General features: G+C 55.3%; 1 protein-coding gene across 1 annotated transcript; it reads left to right on the forward strand.

Annotated features, from left to right (window-relative positions):
- The first annotated feature begins 9156 nt into the window (after window positions 1-9156).
- Window positions 9157-14753, forward strand: IRX1 (iroquois homeobox 1). The gene is made up of 4 exons (XM_033178753.1): window positions 9157-9710; window positions 12568-13603; window positions 13954-14026; window positions 14327-14753. Exons 1-4 carry the CDS (start codon window positions 9435-9437, stop codon window positions 14382-14384), a joined length of 1443 nt encoding a protein of 480 aa, XP_033034644.1. The 5' UTR covers window positions 9157-9434; the 3' UTR covers window positions 14385-14753.
- The last annotated feature ends 871 nt before the right edge of the window (window positions 14754-15624 follow it).

A 15624-nucleotide genomic window follows, 5' to 3' on the forward strand; every position in this document is an offset into this window, starting at 1 on the left:
AGTATAGGTGGTCATGGATGGTAGTGGGAGAGGTATAGATGATTATAGATGGTAGTGGGAAGGCATAGGTGGTCATGGGTGGTAGTGGGAGAGGTATAGGTGGTCATGTATGGTAGTGGGAGAAGTATAGGTGGTCATGGATGGTAGTGGGAGAAGTATAGGTGATTGTAGATGGTAGTGGGAAGGCATAGGTGGTCATGGGTGGTAGTGGGAGAGGTATACGTGGTCATGTATGGTAGTGGGAGAGGTATAGGTGTTCATGGATGATATAACAGGCTGAATCATGCTCTGCGCCATCCCCAAATTAATTATGTTGAAGCCCTAATCCTCAGTATACCATAATGCCAGTGCGTTGGGAGACAGGGCTTTTAAAGAGGTGATCAAGGTAAAATGAGGCCATTAGAATGGACTTTAGTCCAATTGAACTGGAGTCCCCTCAAAAGGAGGAAATTTGGACACATAGAAAGACATCAGGGATGCCCATGCACAGAGTGGCCAGGAGGGGACATAACAAGAGGCTACTGGGCCACTTCTAAGTGAGGGAGAGACCTCAGAAGGAACCAACCCTGCCAACAACTTAGCCTTGGACTTTTAAGCTCCAGAGCTGGGAGAAGATGAATGTCTGCCATTGAAGCCCCCAGTCCCTGGGACTTTGCTCCAGCACTCCCAGCTAAGGCACACAGGTGGACAGGATTCTGCAGGCCTCTCTCAAACCTAGCTCTACCATTGGTGGCATCTGAGAAGGAAATCACTGACAAGGGGGATGTAGAAGGCCTCTTTCCCCCAAAGAGTGATTGGAAAGGAAGCTGCTTCTCCCCTAAACCTCCAGCAAAAGTGTGGGTTTCTCCTAGGAGCTTTGGGTGACTACTCTATGGCCACTTATTAAAATGTAGATGTTCTCTCCGCAGGAGATTAAGCTAACCTATCCCTGTCAATTAGCAAACATCCTAGGTCATATTAGAATCTTTGATTCGTCTGCCAGTCCCTCTGTTTATTCCTGAGAATGAACCGCAAGCCCCGTCAATCTTCACTGGAGGTGATGCGAGCCCAAGAATGGGTAATAGGTGGCATGGAGGGTCAATCCAAGCAGCCTGCCATCAGTGTGAGGACATTTAGGGCAGGCTCTAAAATGCAGGGGTTTGGGAAGGGCATCTGGAGGAACACAGAGGACTGAGAAGAGGAACTTCCCAATCTGGGGATTTTGCCTAGTTTGGGCTCTTCTTGGTCACAGGTGTATTATATTCTAGGGGCCAAATTCCCCACTGGAAGTGTGTCTGGGAGAAGAAAACGTTTCCTCTTCCTCCTCTCTTCTCTTCCACCCCCCATGCTATTTCCACCTTTCACAAGCACGCATGCACCCACACAGCACCCAAGGCTGGAATAAGATTGGAAGGTCTGGAGGCCTTTCTTCATGTCCTACAAAAGAGAGGATGGGAGTGGCGGGGGACTGGCTAAGAACCTCAAACTAGGGTACAGCTCTGGAGACGACTTTTGGTGACAGTCATGTAAGAGGCAAAGTCAGAGCAAGAGCAGATATGGGACCCATGGTTCAAGGGATATTTTAAGTTTTCCTCCTTAGACTCATTTCATACCCCAGATTTTTCTACAGCAGTAGTCTTGGAATATGCTGGTAGACTCTAAGTGTCTTCAGAACATCCCAGAAACTTTCCCAGAACTTCCAATGTCTGTTAGGCTTTGAGACATTATGCTGTGCCGTTGAGCTGGTGTCCCTAAAGTCTGAAGAACAGATGTTAACCTATGGGCCTAGGAGGTCTGCTGTTGCACACATTCATTAAAAACCTGAAATTTGCTATGCTTTCTGCTTGGGAGGTGTTTTGTAGGCATGTACTTGTCAATGGATTTTTAAAGAGATTTGTAGTAGGTAGGCTTTTATCTTTAGTAATGTATAAGTGGTTGAGGGCTGATATGAAGTCATTGGAGACAGAACTCCGGTCTAAATTTTAAAGATTTTTGGAAACATCAAACACAAATACACCATTTAGTATTTTCCCCTTCTTCCATCACACACATATAAATTCCTTTGAGGGTTTTACCCTGAAGTCTTCTCTGGATTTGCTCAAATTTGGGAAATGTATTATCCTTCCTAAGCTAGTATCTTACTTCCTCTCTCATCGTTACTGTCTGTTGTTATTGGGAAGAATGTGTGAAGTAAATTCATAAATAAGTTTTAAGTATGCATCCATGTAGATCTGGTTTTTTGAATGAGAGATGCTACTTTAACCACAATTGAATATAATTAAGTGGATAGTATATTTTAACCACTATTGGTTGTTAGAACATCATTTCAAATGCACAGCTATGATAAAAGTCAGGTATTCTGAAAAGAAATAAAAGTTCAATCAGTTTTATCAACTGGTTGCATTTTCTAAACCCCTTCCTCCTTGATTGAACACTATTTGATATTTATGTGTCAATAGTTCATGAGCTTACCATTAAATTGTTTGATTATTGAAATATTAATGAGAATGACAGTGGAATTCAACCAAGTTGATTTGAGTTCTTCTTATTTCCTATCTTCTTTTCAGGAACAGGGTGAGCTGCTCTCTGCCCCCTCCATAAACCCATGTGTAAATTTCCCTGCTGGCATTTCATCATGCAGCAGGGATAGAAAATTCTTAAAGTTGCATTAGATGCACCAACTGTTGGCATAGTGTGGAGACAAATTGCCTTTGGAGCCTCTCAAAGTTGTCATGGCTTGGAGTTAGTTGTTCTTGCTTTTGGAAACCAAGAGGAAATGAGGTTGCCCAACAGTTTAAGAACTAAGAGTTTAGGTCAGAGTCTGGGATGTGGTACCTTTCATTGCTGTAAGTTAAAACAAACAAACAAACAACAAACAACAGATAAACCAAACAACTCCCTGACAGACTTCTTGTTGGTAGTCTGAATGCCTCAGGGATCAAGAGGAGTTCCCATGGGAGAGACCCAAGGAGCGCTTGGGACTTGGTGACCTGACTGGAGTCTTCTGAAGGAGGCATTATGTTGTTTTAAACACTTTTCGAAAATGAGTTCACTAGTAGAGAACTGTCCTGACTTGCACCAGGAGGGGAAAATGGCACTGAAAGCAACATGAAATAAGTTTTAAGATAAGCTCGACTCACATTTTAGTCAAAGGATATTAATTTCCAAAGCGACTTGGGCACACACGTGTACCTAACAAGAGTGCACCTCTGTGTGGCCAGGGTCATGCCCACTGCCCTCTGAGCTCCACCCACCAGACTCTAACCACCGCCTTAGTTTTTGTTGGAGAGTACAGTAACAGTCACATACTCAAAGAGTTAAAATAGAACCCTTACACATGCCTGCTTTTAAACTGTAACCTCCTCGAACGGAAGTTCTTATCGGAGGTCTGCACCATACTTGGCAAACAAGACGTTCTACCTTTTAAACAAATAATTCATTAGGTAATTAAATTCAAGTGAGATTACTCTAATTAAATATACACTGCTGTTGAATCATAATTTCCATGTGGCCTAGTTAAAGATGAACAATCTCTTGTTCCTGACAAAAAAAAGAAAGCTTTAAAAGAATTCCCCATGGCTGGAAGAATAGATACACACGCACTCCACAGAGGTCATTTCAAGAAGGCGGAGATGCAAACATAACGCGGAGAGGGGATGTCTCCCTGTCTAGAGATTCCAGAGCAGGTTCAGCTTACGGCTGTGGGTTACGGTTAGAGGGACAAGGAGAGAAGCCACAGTGATCCCAGGGCGCTGGGTCACTGCGGGTGCGCACAGCCAGGGATCCTGGCGGGAGCCACAGCGGTTTCAGCTGCATCCGATAGGCCCCAAGCGGGAGGCGATTCCGAGGCCAGAGCTGGCCCAAAGACCAGAGGACCTGAACAAAATGAAAAGTCACTTTGTTCCCCACGCCGTGCTCAGCCCGGTCTCCTCTAATGACATTAGGAGCCGCAGCCACGACTGCGCTCACAGGGGCGCAGAAGTCCCCGCTGGCTTTGATCCGCGCCTCTCCGCTGCCGAGAGCTGACAGTCGGCTGCGCAGCGGCCCCGCTTTCATTTGTCAGACACGCGTTTGCCGGTGTACCCGCGCAGGCAGCTACACCTGTACTGAGAGAATTTACATCGCCTTGCTTCGGGATGGCATTGATTTGGGACGGGTGAAATACAAACACAAACTAATTAAAAACTGCATAATGGAGCCCTACAGGAACAAGGCAGAAAAACAAATAAATACAAGTGCAGCTGGCACGGCGATGGTGCCTCTGCCCCCGAGCAACCGTCTGGTGACATCAAATTAGAAGCCCTGGGAACTCTCACACCGTTGCTGTTGTTCATATTGGAGGCATAATGGAAATGATCTGGTTAATTAAGGGGAGGTTTATAAAATATTTACGTGTGTGCACACGCATGTAATTCACTTCCTTCGACACTGGGGACGGCGTCGGAGCGGCACTCCAGGCCGGGCCACTGCGGTCCATTCCTCTGCCCTGCGTTTGTGGGAAATTCAGGCCCAGTGCCGCAGCTTTAGGGCTAGGGTCGCATTTGGTCCGCCCGCCGCGTTCTCTGGTGCGGTCCCCACGCTGCTGAGGAACTGGCTCCGCGATGCCTGCCGTGGAGGGTACTCCCCTCAGCGTGAGACCGTCCTGCGTCCTTCGCTTCTGGGCGTTCCCTTCTGGGGTTTCCTCCTCCCTTCTGCCCAACTCAGCTCAGCTCGCCACCGCGTCCCCGCAGCTCTGCGCCCTCGGGGCGCTCACTGTAGACTATTCTTGGATCCCAGGGGCCACCAGTCCCTCCCTGCCCGGCGTGGCAGGAAATCGCAGATTGCACACGGGGTCGGAGCCTAGGGAACCGTCGAGTCCCAGCGGCCGGACCCACCGGGGGTCTCGGTCGCTGGGGACTGTCTGACTATTGCCTCAAAGTCGCCGACCTGGGTGGCCTCCCAGCTGTTGCTGAGGGACGGTGCGAAGTCCTAGTGCGTTTTTAAGAGTCGGGGCGCAGCGCCAGACTGGGGTCCGCGCTGCAGCGCCAGGTCAGGCCGCCTCCGTCGCCACTGAGCCGCGGCCCAGGGGGAAGTCCTGCCATCTGGAGCAGACAGTGGCCAGTGTGAAGGCAGGAGCCCAGGTCCGCGCCACCCGTTTGCATCCCGCGGCGGGTCTGTGTAGCCTGATCCTCGGCGCCAAAGGCTGGTTCCACAGACGGCTTCCGGGATGATGCGTCCCCAGGAGCATCCTCCTTTTCCTTAGCGACCCCCGGATTGCAGAGCTTCAAGACCAGCGAACTGTTTCCCAAGAAATAAAATTGTAAACGAGGAAGCTGTTGGGTGTGTTTAATCTTGTCCTGATGTAAATATGCCCCAGGAGGGTGGGGCAGGGCAGGTGGAATCCTCACTGAGGGTTGGGAGAGAGAATAGGAAAATGATCTTCTCCAGGAATAACATCCCTCCCACTTAGAAAACTGACGCATAATAACAATGATAACAGCAGCACCTTGCAAGTAAACTTTCCATCAAGCCTTAACACCAGCTTAAAAATCTAGTTAGCTTAAACTGCAGTTGTACACCAACGCCCATCTCCCTCCCCTACCGCCTCTGGCCTTTCCTCTCCTCCCCGCCCAACCCCCACCCCTACAGCCTGCCCCCTGCGCTCCCTGAGACACTCGCGCACTCTGCACACGCTGCTGCACCCAGAGGCCTGCGTCTGTCCAAGTCCTGGACGCGCTGAAGGTCCTGGCTTCCCAGCAGGGGAGTCCCAGTCACCCCCCATTGCCAAGCTTCGAGGGGTCTTGCCAGCCTCCTGGGCCACATGCCTTGGGTCCCCGGAGCACCGGGGCCCACGGGCTTCCGGACTGGATCCCCGGCGCTAAGCAGGAGGAGCTCCGATTCCGCTGTGCAGCGACCCCTAGACTTGGTTTTGTCAGGCTCCTCGTCTTTGTCTCTGGCACAGTGACTACAGGGGCAGCCATCGGTGCGGCCAGCTTAGCCAGCAGCAACCTCTGGAGCAACGGCAGGGCCTGCCTCAGCCACCTGCTTTGGAGGCAGGAAAAGTGGCTGAGGGGCCAACAAAGTGGTTCTTTCCTGGCTCAGAGATCCAGCTCCTCACAGTTGGGGCATCGGTTTCCAAGACCAAGCAGAGGGAGCCACACAACCTCCCATTCCAACGTCCATCTCCTTCACCTGGCACACCTACGGCCACCAGAGGGATGGTCCTAGATGCCAGTGATGCTGAGTCCGTGTGGGGGCAGGGGCAGTCTCTTTGAGGGAAAGTTCAGACTTTTCACGACATTTTTAAAAGGGCGTTCAAATCAGGCCCATGGGTTCCAGACGCGCAGCCCTTCTGCCTGCTCCAGCATCTGAGGCCCTGGAGCCCTGAGTCCACTGAGACATTTGCTTCTGAAAATGAGTGGCACAACGAGTGGGAAGAAACTCTCCTAGGAGAGGCTGAGCCAGGAGATTCTAGTTCCTTCTCCGCCTCTCCCCCTCTCTGATGGGATGCTTTGGTGGCAATTCTCTCTCTCTCTTTCTCTGTCTACCCTGCTTCCTAGTATCCTAGGTGAACGTTTTTGGGCCAAGGGCCAAGGAGAAAGAAGAGAGGAGGTGAGTTCGGGCCTGCCAGGCTTTGCTAGAACTTCCTAGAAAGGACTTCCTAGAATTGGTTTTAGGCCCAGGGGCCTGGAGTGCCACCACAGGCCCTGGCCTTGGGCAGAGAATGGACCACAATCTCCCCTTCTGCACCTTTGCAGGGCTCCGGGGGTGGGGGAGCAAGTTACCCAGCTTTGCTAGTGCCACTTCCCCAGGAACTGTGCAGTCCTCAGGCAAGATTAACAGGGCAGGGGAGCCTCCAGGTGGGGCCCAGTGGCAGCCGCCCCACCCAGCTCCCTGGCGTTTTCAGGAACCTGCAGTCATTTTGTGATCGCCAATGGAGGTGATGCAGCCAAGGCACAGAGGAGTGGGCTGGTTGAGAGTCAGGATGAAGCCTCCACTCCCCTATTTCCACCTTGCCACAAAGCTCTGCCAGCTGCAGAGAGACCTGAGGCTTGCGGGTGGGGTGGGCGGTGGTGCTTTGTGTGTTGGAAGGAGGCAGACAAGCTGTAGATGAATCCCAAGGCTGAGAAGTGTCTCTGGACTTACATCGCACCTCACTCTCCAGGTCACACAAAAGGGTGTATCTCCCCTGTCACCCTGAAATGTGACACAAGTTTGCTGAACAGGACGGGGTGGGTGGGGCTGGCCCACTTCTCACCTAGTGAGGCACATGCAATGGATGGATTTGTTTTGGGTATAGAGGAGAGGAGGTTGAAAATCGGAAATCCGTCTTAGGGTTAGAAGGTGTCTGGTGGTGGGCTGGGGAACAGGAAAAAGCTGCAGTTAGGGGCTTCCCGGAGTTGTGTCACCAAGAATCCACTCGGCACCAACCCTCGGCGCCCCCACAAACCCCGCCTGGAATCTGTAAAAGCAGAAAAGGAACCATAGAGGTTGTAGGCGGATTCCGGAGTTTGCAGGGGCGAATTGAGCGGGGGAATCAGCATGACAAGGAAACAATCTGACTCAGAGCAGGGAAATCAAGCCCGATGTCAGAGCTGGTTATTAGTAATTACTACTATCATGGCCATTATTGTTGCTAATTATAGGCGATGTCTCACTGTCTGTCCTCAGGCTCAGAAAACCGGAGCCCTCCTCATGCTGCTGAAGTCCCTGGGCCTCCAGGCTCTGTGAAGAAAGGGAAGCGAGGCAGGGGGTCAAGGGACCGCCAGGCCGGTGTCCAGGATACGGGTGGCTCAGCCCAACAGCAGAACAGCATGCCGACTCTGGCCCGATGGCCGCCTTCATCCCATAGCCCCAACCCCGCCTAAAGCGGGGAAGACGCCAGAGTGCGCTGCTGAAATTCCCGCGGGGTCCCGCGCCCCCGCTGCGGGAGAGCGGCAGCGGGGTGAACTCCCGGCTCCGGCTCTGAGTACGAGGTGGTTCGCAAAGTGGCCCCGGGAGCCGGGGCTGGTACCCGGTTCCCCACGGCACCGTCCGGACCTCTCCAGCCACGAGGCGCAGAAGTGGCCAGCCAGGGCCGTCCCAGGCTCAGGGAGGCGAGGAGGCCCGTGCACTTGGCATCTTCTCCCGGGAGCGGCACGGCCAGGCCCGCGGCGACACGGAGCCCCTCTGAAGTGCGCCGCGCCCGGCCACGTCCTGTCGCCCGGCGAGGCTGAGGATGGAGAGCGGAGACGCAGGGAGAAGAGGGACGCGGGGTTGGAACCAGGAGGCCGCTCAGTTCCCGGTCTGGCGGCGGCGCCGACTCGGGTTCGCGCGTTCCACATGTTTCCCGTCTGCCTCTGCACACCTGGTGGACAAACCCCGCATCCAGGCCACGCCGCCTTCCCCCTTCGCTGGGGCACGGGGGATGCTTCCTTCCGGCTGCCAGGGGGCTTTCTGGGTGAAGAAAAAGCCCCTCCCCTCGCATCTCCCCCACCCCTCCCTCCGAGAACCCGCGGCGCAGACTGCGCCTGCTTCCCCCGAGCTAGCGACTTCTCCGCGGGGTTTGCCCTCGCTCAAAGTTTGCACAATTCAAAGAGCCCTCAGAGCTCGGCCGCTCCCCACTTCCCCAAGGGCGGCGAGGCCGGTCATTGGCGGACGATCGGTTACTACCTAGTAGGGGCCCAAGGGAACCCGCATCTGGAGTCAGGGGTGTCACGCCACGCCGGTTCAGTGGCTCGCGGAGAGTGTCCGGGTGCACTTCTGCCAAAGATAGTCCCCTGGAGGCACCGGCCGCGCGGGACTCGGGGGAGAGGCCGCTCCCTGCCCGCTGTCACCCCCGCCCAGGCCGCCGGCCCCTTCCCCGCTGCCCAAACGGTAGAAAAGCAGACGCCGAGTTGTTTTTGTTAAAAAGGGGACACACCTCGACTGCGAAACTGCAAACCCGGTGTCAGACAGCTGTAAACCCGTGTCGACAGGTTGTCAGACAGCCGCGGGGGCTGGTCGGGAAGGAGTCCGCGGCCTCCGGGCCCACACCCCGCCGCCCCGACGCGCGCGCCCACCGCAGGAGGAGCTGGCCCGGCCGGCGCGGGGCACCACGTGCTCGCGGGAGGGGCGGGAGCGGCCGGCAAGGGCGGGCGGGAGGCAGGGAGGGGGCGGGAGGGGAGCAAGGGGCGGGGCCTGCGCTCAAGGGGATGCCAATCAAAGCATCAACTTCAAATTGTGTCTGAAAGCCCCGCCGCCGAGCGGAGGGCGGCCGCCGCAGTCGGCGCGCGATCGCGGATCCGGGCGCAGCCGGGAGCCGGGCGCCTGGGAGCACCGGGCCGAGGAGCCGCGACCGGCCCCCATTTCTCGGCCCGCCCGAGCGCGCCCGGCTGGCCGCCAACTCCTCCCTAGACCCCTCGCAGCGCCCCCTGCAATCCCCCTCCGGCCGGCCTCCGTCTCCCTCCCCGCGCCTTTAATACTTGCCCGCTGCGGCGGTCGCCGAGTCCGCGGACATGTCCTTCCCGCAGCTGGGCTACCCGCAGTACCTGAGCGCCGCGGGGCCCGGCGCCTACGGCGGCGAGCGCCCGGGGGTGCTGGCCGCTGCCGCTGCTGCTGCGGCCGCCGCTTCGTCGGGTCGACCTGGGGCCGCGGAGCTGGGCGGCGGGGCGGGCGCGGCTGCGGTCACCTCAGTGCTGGGCATGTACGCGGCGGCGGGGCCGTACGCGGGCGCGCCCAACTACAGCGCCTTCCTGCCCTACGCCGCGGATCTCAGCCTCTTCTCGCAGATGGTGAGTGCGCCCGGCCTCCCCCGCTTCTCTGTCTCACCCGCGCCAGGGGAAGGGTGGCGGGTCGCCCAGGAGGGAGAGACGACGGGTGGACCTGGTCCGGACGAGGAACTAGAAAGGTCCGAGGGCAGGTTCCAGGCGGCCGAGGCCGCGGCCCCCGGGGACGCAAGAGGCCGGGGAGGCCGGGCGGGTGACGGCTGGGCCATCTCGGCCTGGGAAAGCGGAAGGCCCGGGCCAGGAAGCGGGTCGCGAGAGTCCAGAGAGGCCGCAGAAGCAGGCCCGGGGAGTGCTGCCCGCGCTGGAGGTCGGGGGCAAACTCGCCTGGCTCGGCCAGGGCGCCCGGGCAGGCCCACCGGGTTCCTGCAGCTCGGCCCGGCGTAGCTTAGCAGGACTTCCCTTCCTGGCCGCGGGTCCCGCTAGCGCGGCCTCTTTAGTTTTCGAACCGAGTCTGGAAAACTTGATTTTCTCCCTCTTTAGCAGCTCCGAGATAGTTGTATCTGAGTTTGCCAGACAGACCCCTTTTAAGCCTCGTAGAGTCAATCAAAATCATGTTAACAATAGGGGTCCAAGGGATGGAGAACTCTCTCTATGGCGTGTGTGCGAATTTGAGTTTAAACAAAAATTAACTTGCAATAATGTTTTGGTGTCTGAAATGGTGTTTGATTTTACTTTTCTAAGTTGCCAAAGTTTTCATTTCATTTGCACCGAAAGAAAAGCACTTTTCTTCCTTAGTTACATAATTGACGATTAAAGAAAACAGTGTCCCTTGGTTTAAAATAAATGGTGTCCTCTTAGTCTCCCGTCCCAGTGGGTGTTAGATGTGGGGGGAGGCGGCTGCACACTGAATTCTCCGCAGAGGCATTGGCCTGTCTGCCGGTCCAAATGATCCATTTTCCTTGGTCTGACTGCAAGGTCGATGCTTAAACTTCGGACGGCTGGTGAATTGTGCTGCGGGCACGGGGCCCTGGGAAGCAACCCCCTCCTGGGTCGCCGCCCGCGGGATAAAGCAATTTCCAGGCACCCCCGATATCTCCCCGCTCCCCGAAGGAGAAGCGGGGAGTAAACACCCGTCAAGTGTGCACAAGCAAAGAGCGGGTTTCCCTGTAACTTTTCTTGTAGTTTTGAAAGAAAGCGGCCCGGCTGCCTTTCAGGTCTCTTACTATCGAAAAAGATCAGCCCCCATTTTGTTCAGGCGGCAGGGAGGCCGGAACGCGTTGAGAGATTTACAAGGTGTCCTTTCAAAAAGAATTCCCAGTGGAGACGAGGCTGAAATGTCTTCTTTACAATTACAACCAAAATAATTAGAAAAGCACAAAGTACATTTTGCAACGACTGGGTAAAAACGAAATCTGGCCGCAGAAACCTTTTCTCTGCGGCCTCAGTCGCCAAACTAATTAGTCCAAGAAATCTTCTGGTCTTCACAACTTTCTCAGAGTCCGGAGCTCCCTTTGCTAGCATTGCAACTCGACCGTTTTTACATAGAGGATGAACATTTTTTACAGAAATTGCGAATGCAGTTGTGTGCCATTTGGGAACTCTGCCTGTGTTTGCGGGGGAGGGAGCGAGCTTCAGCGTGAGGACCTGTGCCCTTTGTGGAGAGTTGGGAAAGGGAGATGTTTGCTGTTCTAAGTTGTTTTTCCCCCCTAAAAGGATAATATGTAAAAATTATTCCCACCCAAAAGGTGTGTGTTTCCTCCAGCTCTCCCACTGGTTCTTAGAGAGTAACTCAAACCCAAACCCTGATTCTAGGCCTAGGTTTCCAAGCCATTATAATTGGGTGTTTGGAAGTCAAAAGATAAAATTGTATTTGAATGTCTGTCTGGGCAATTTATGGTAATAATGAGGCCTAATGAGGTTGTTAGAAAGATAAAATGTTATTTACCAAAAAACCTGATGGGATAATTTGACTTGCTGTGTTTTACTACTGATGATAAAAAGAATATTGATTGCAAATAAATCACCGCCTCTAAATGCCTGCAAACAGTTTGTGTTTGCTCCCTCCAGATCAAAGTCAAACTTAAGAGATGAAGTAACTGAGAAGAGGCCTAGGATACTGAACCGGTTCCCCTCCTGGCCGCCGGTTGCTCCCAGCCCTTGCGTTAATATTTTACAGGCTAAGACTTCCTTTTGTATTTAAAAAAAAAAATGGTGTTTTTGTTATTGTTGTCGATGATGGCTGGGATTAAAATTTCAAATTACCTGTCACCACTAAAGACCTTTTACTGTGGGTAAACTATTATATGCAGATTAATTTGGAAGGCAGAGGCCTGTGCTTTAGTTTTAAATTGCTGGCGGATTTAGACCGGTAGAAAACACGGGATGGTTTATTTTGATTGAGCCCCCTCAGGGTCGCAGAGAGGAGGCTTGGGCTCTAGGCCCTTTACGTTTGGAGAAATGGCTTTATCAGCTTAGTTGAAAGGTTTTCCCCTCTAGCTAGTGAAAGATAAACTTGGAAATGCAGGTTTCTGCGGCGGTTGGTAGTGGGAACACCGGTCGCCTAGGGAACTTGCAGGGGCCGCGCTTCTGTTGTGCTCCTCTGGAGACTGCACTGTTTCTGGAACTTTTCTAGAATGGCAAAAAAGATCTCAACGGTCGGTGAAAGGACAGTTCCTGAAGTCAGCTCGTGGCCCTGGCTCCCCTTCTCCCCAGCAGTGAACTGGGGGTGCCTTCCTGATCTCCCCAGCACAGCAGAGCCCAGCAAAGCGCCCGGGAGGCCCTCGAGCCCACTGGAGCGGCTACTTCCCACTTTCCCATCTTGGAGACTTACCTCTCTCTCTCTCTCTTTCTCTCTCTCTCTCTCTCCCTCTCTCTCTCCACTTCCCTCCTCTCTCTCCTCGATGGCTCTACGCTGTGGCTGCAGGGCTCGCAGTATGAACTCAAGGACAACCCTGGGGTGCACCCCGCCACCTTCGCAGCCCACACGGCGCCGGCTTATTACCCCTACGGCCAGTTCCAATACGGGGACCCCGGGCGGCCCAAGAACGCCACCCGCGAGAGCACCAGCACGCTCAAGGCCTGGCTCAACGAGCACCGCAAGAACCCCTACCCCACCAAGGGCGAGAAGATCATGCTGGCCATCATCACCAAGATGACCCTCACGCAGGTCTCCACCTGGTTCGCCAACGCGCGCCGGCGCCTCAAGAAGGAGAACAAGGTGACATGGGGAGCGCGCAGCAAGGACCAGGAAGATGGAACTCTCTTCGGCAGCGACACCGAGGGCGACCCGGAGAAGGCCGAGGACGACGAGGAGATCGACCTGGAAAGCATCGACATTGACAAGATCGACGAGCACGATGGAGACCAGAGCAACGAGGACGACGAGGACAAGGCCGAGGCTCCCCACGCACCCGCAGCCCCTTCTGCTCTTGCCCGGGACCAAGGCTCGCCGCTGGCAGCACCTGACGTTTTCAAGCCCCAGGACTCGCCCTTGGGCCTGGCCAAGGAGGCCCCAGAGCCCGGCAGCACGCGCCTGCTGAGCCCCGGCGCTGCAGCGGGCGGCCTGCAGGGTGCGCCGCACGGCAAGCCCAAGATCTGGTCGCTGGCCGAGACAGCCACGAGCCCCGATGGTGCGCCCAAGGCTTCCCCGCCGCCGCCTGCGGGCCACCCCGGCGCACACGGGCCCTCCGCCGGCGCGCCGCTGCAACACCCCGCCTTCCTGCCCAGCCACGGACTGTATACCTGCCACATCGGCAAGTTCTCCAACTGGACCAACAGCGCATTCCTCGCACAGGGTTCGCTGCTCAACATGCGCTCCTTCCTGGGCGTTGGCGCCACCCACGCCGCGCCCCATGGCCCTCACCTTCCTGCACCTCCACCACCGCAGCCGCCGGTCGCCATTGCCCCGGGGACGCTCAACGGAGACAAGGCCTCGGCCCGCAGCAGCCCCACGCTCTCAGGTACAGCTCCAGGCGCCGCGTCCTTCTGTACTCTAGCTGGGAATGCAGAGGCCTGGCTAAGTGTAGTAGCGTGGGGTGCAGCATGCGCTGGGAGAGTACCAGGCAGTGGCCTCTGAGCACTGAGGCTGTGCTTAATCCCTGCTTCAATTTAGAAAGCCAGACAAGGCCCTGGGGCTCTCCCAAGAGAGCTTTGCCCTACCGGCGGGCCTGCTCAGGGGTGGTAGTGGGATGACGGGTGACGTTTCTCGGCGAATCTGCCTGAGCAGCAGGCAGGAGTTGGTGGGAAGGAGGCCTGGGCCCTCTCCCGCCCGTCTCTCTGTCCTAACTTTGCCTCTTCCGATCTCTCGCAGAGAGAGACCTCGTCTCCAGGCCAGATTCGCCGGCACAGCAGTTAAAGTCGCCTTTCCAGCCGGTACGCGACAAGTGAGTGCTGTTTGCTTTTGCTATGGGAGAAGGCGGTGGGGAGGGGGAGGAGGAGTGGTCGGGACCCGGGCGGAGCTGGCTGGGTGGCGGTGGGGGTCGCGCAGTCCTTGTTGAAGGAGCGCTCCCCGCCAGCCCTGGGCGCCGGGCGAGCCGAGGAGACTGGAGTTTCTCCCGAGCCGGGAGCCGCGCTGGCTATCGACCCCGCCCCCAGGGCTCCGCTGCTGGAGCCGGCGACGCCCGGCGCTGCGTCCCCCACTCACAGTGCCCCTGTCTTCTTGTCTCGCTGTGTTTCCCATGCAGCTCTCTGGCCCCGCAGGAGGGAACGCCGCGGATCCTAGCAGCCCTCCCGTCCGCCTGATTAAGGGTCTTCTTTTACTTTTGCGGGGAGGGGGAGGGGGGAGGAGTTGGGGAGGGAGGGAATGTGGGAGGAATTAAGACAAATATTTCAGACTGGTGTAAAGGACAAATATGACAACGACGTCAAGGACTCCCATCCATCGCTTTCTGCAGAAAGGGGCTTGTTCGGTCTCGAGCTCGCGTCCAGGCGGCCAGGCCTCTGCAGGCGGCTCCGGTGGCTGCGATTATCGGGTTCGGTAAATGCCCCCACATGCTTGTGTCTCTTTCCCCCCTTTTCTGTATATAGAGTGATTTCAGATTGTAAATAGCGCGTCAGCGAACTTGTCTAAATCATATATTTTTGTCTAATAAACTAAATGAAATTATGCCCCCTCCCCGCTCCTGCTGCTGTGTGCCTGGCCAGCGTGTGTGTGTGTGAGAGTGTGTGTGTGTATGTGTGTGTGTGTGTGGCAGAAAAAGGGGGGGGAAGAGAGAGAGAAGTGGGGGATACCCTGGGCAGGGCCCAAGGGCCTGTGGCTGGGGGAGAGGGGCTTCTCATGGGGGCTTTTAGAGGCTGTTTCCACCCAAGAGGCAGGTGCTTTAAACATCTCTTGGTTGTTTGTGGTTGTTGTTGAATTTTTAAATATTATCAGTGGGGCAGTTTCTTGCTGGCAGTTCAATTGCTTTCAGAAACATTTTTCTGAGACATGATTTTCTCAGGACATGAATAAGTTCAATTTTAGGCAGTTTTACAAAACGATTTTATAGCATCGGTAAAAAGGGAGAAAAAATACTTTTTATTTGCAACCCCAGAGGAGAATTTCGGATTAGGAATCAGTTTATAACTAGTTGTCTCAACGGTGCATCGTGGTGCCTGGTCGTTTTCTGGGTTGAGTGTGAAAATAATGGAGTAGAAGTATTGCTTTGCATGTATTTTTAGTGGTTTGGTTAAATCAAACACCGGGAAAAATTGGAAGGCTCTTTAAAACTCCACAGATGGGCCGGCGCGGATGCGGTGCAGGGGTTCTCTGCGGTGTGAGGTGTGAACGAGGGACTGGGGCTGCGGTGGGAAGCGAGAAAGTCGAGGGGTCTTTGGTCTCCCAGGGAAGCCCCTTTACACTTGGGCTCCACGGACTGCGTCCTTTGCCCTCAGAGGCGCGCACCGCGGGAGTCCAGAGGAAACTGCCCCAGATGGCCGCAGCGGGGAGGCAGCTGGGAGCATCGACGTTGGAAAACACTCGCGGCGGGGCTGGCCTCGGGCG

The sequence above is a fragment of the Trachypithecus francoisi genome, unplaced genomic scaffold (assembly GCF_009764315.1).
Source record: "Trachypithecus francoisi isolate TF-2019V2 unplaced genomic scaffold, Tfra_2.0 Lachesis_group2, whole genome shotgun sequence".
NCBI classification, from domain to species: Eukaryota; Metazoa; Chordata; class Mammalia; order Primates; family Cercopithecidae; genus Trachypithecus; species Trachypithecus francoisi.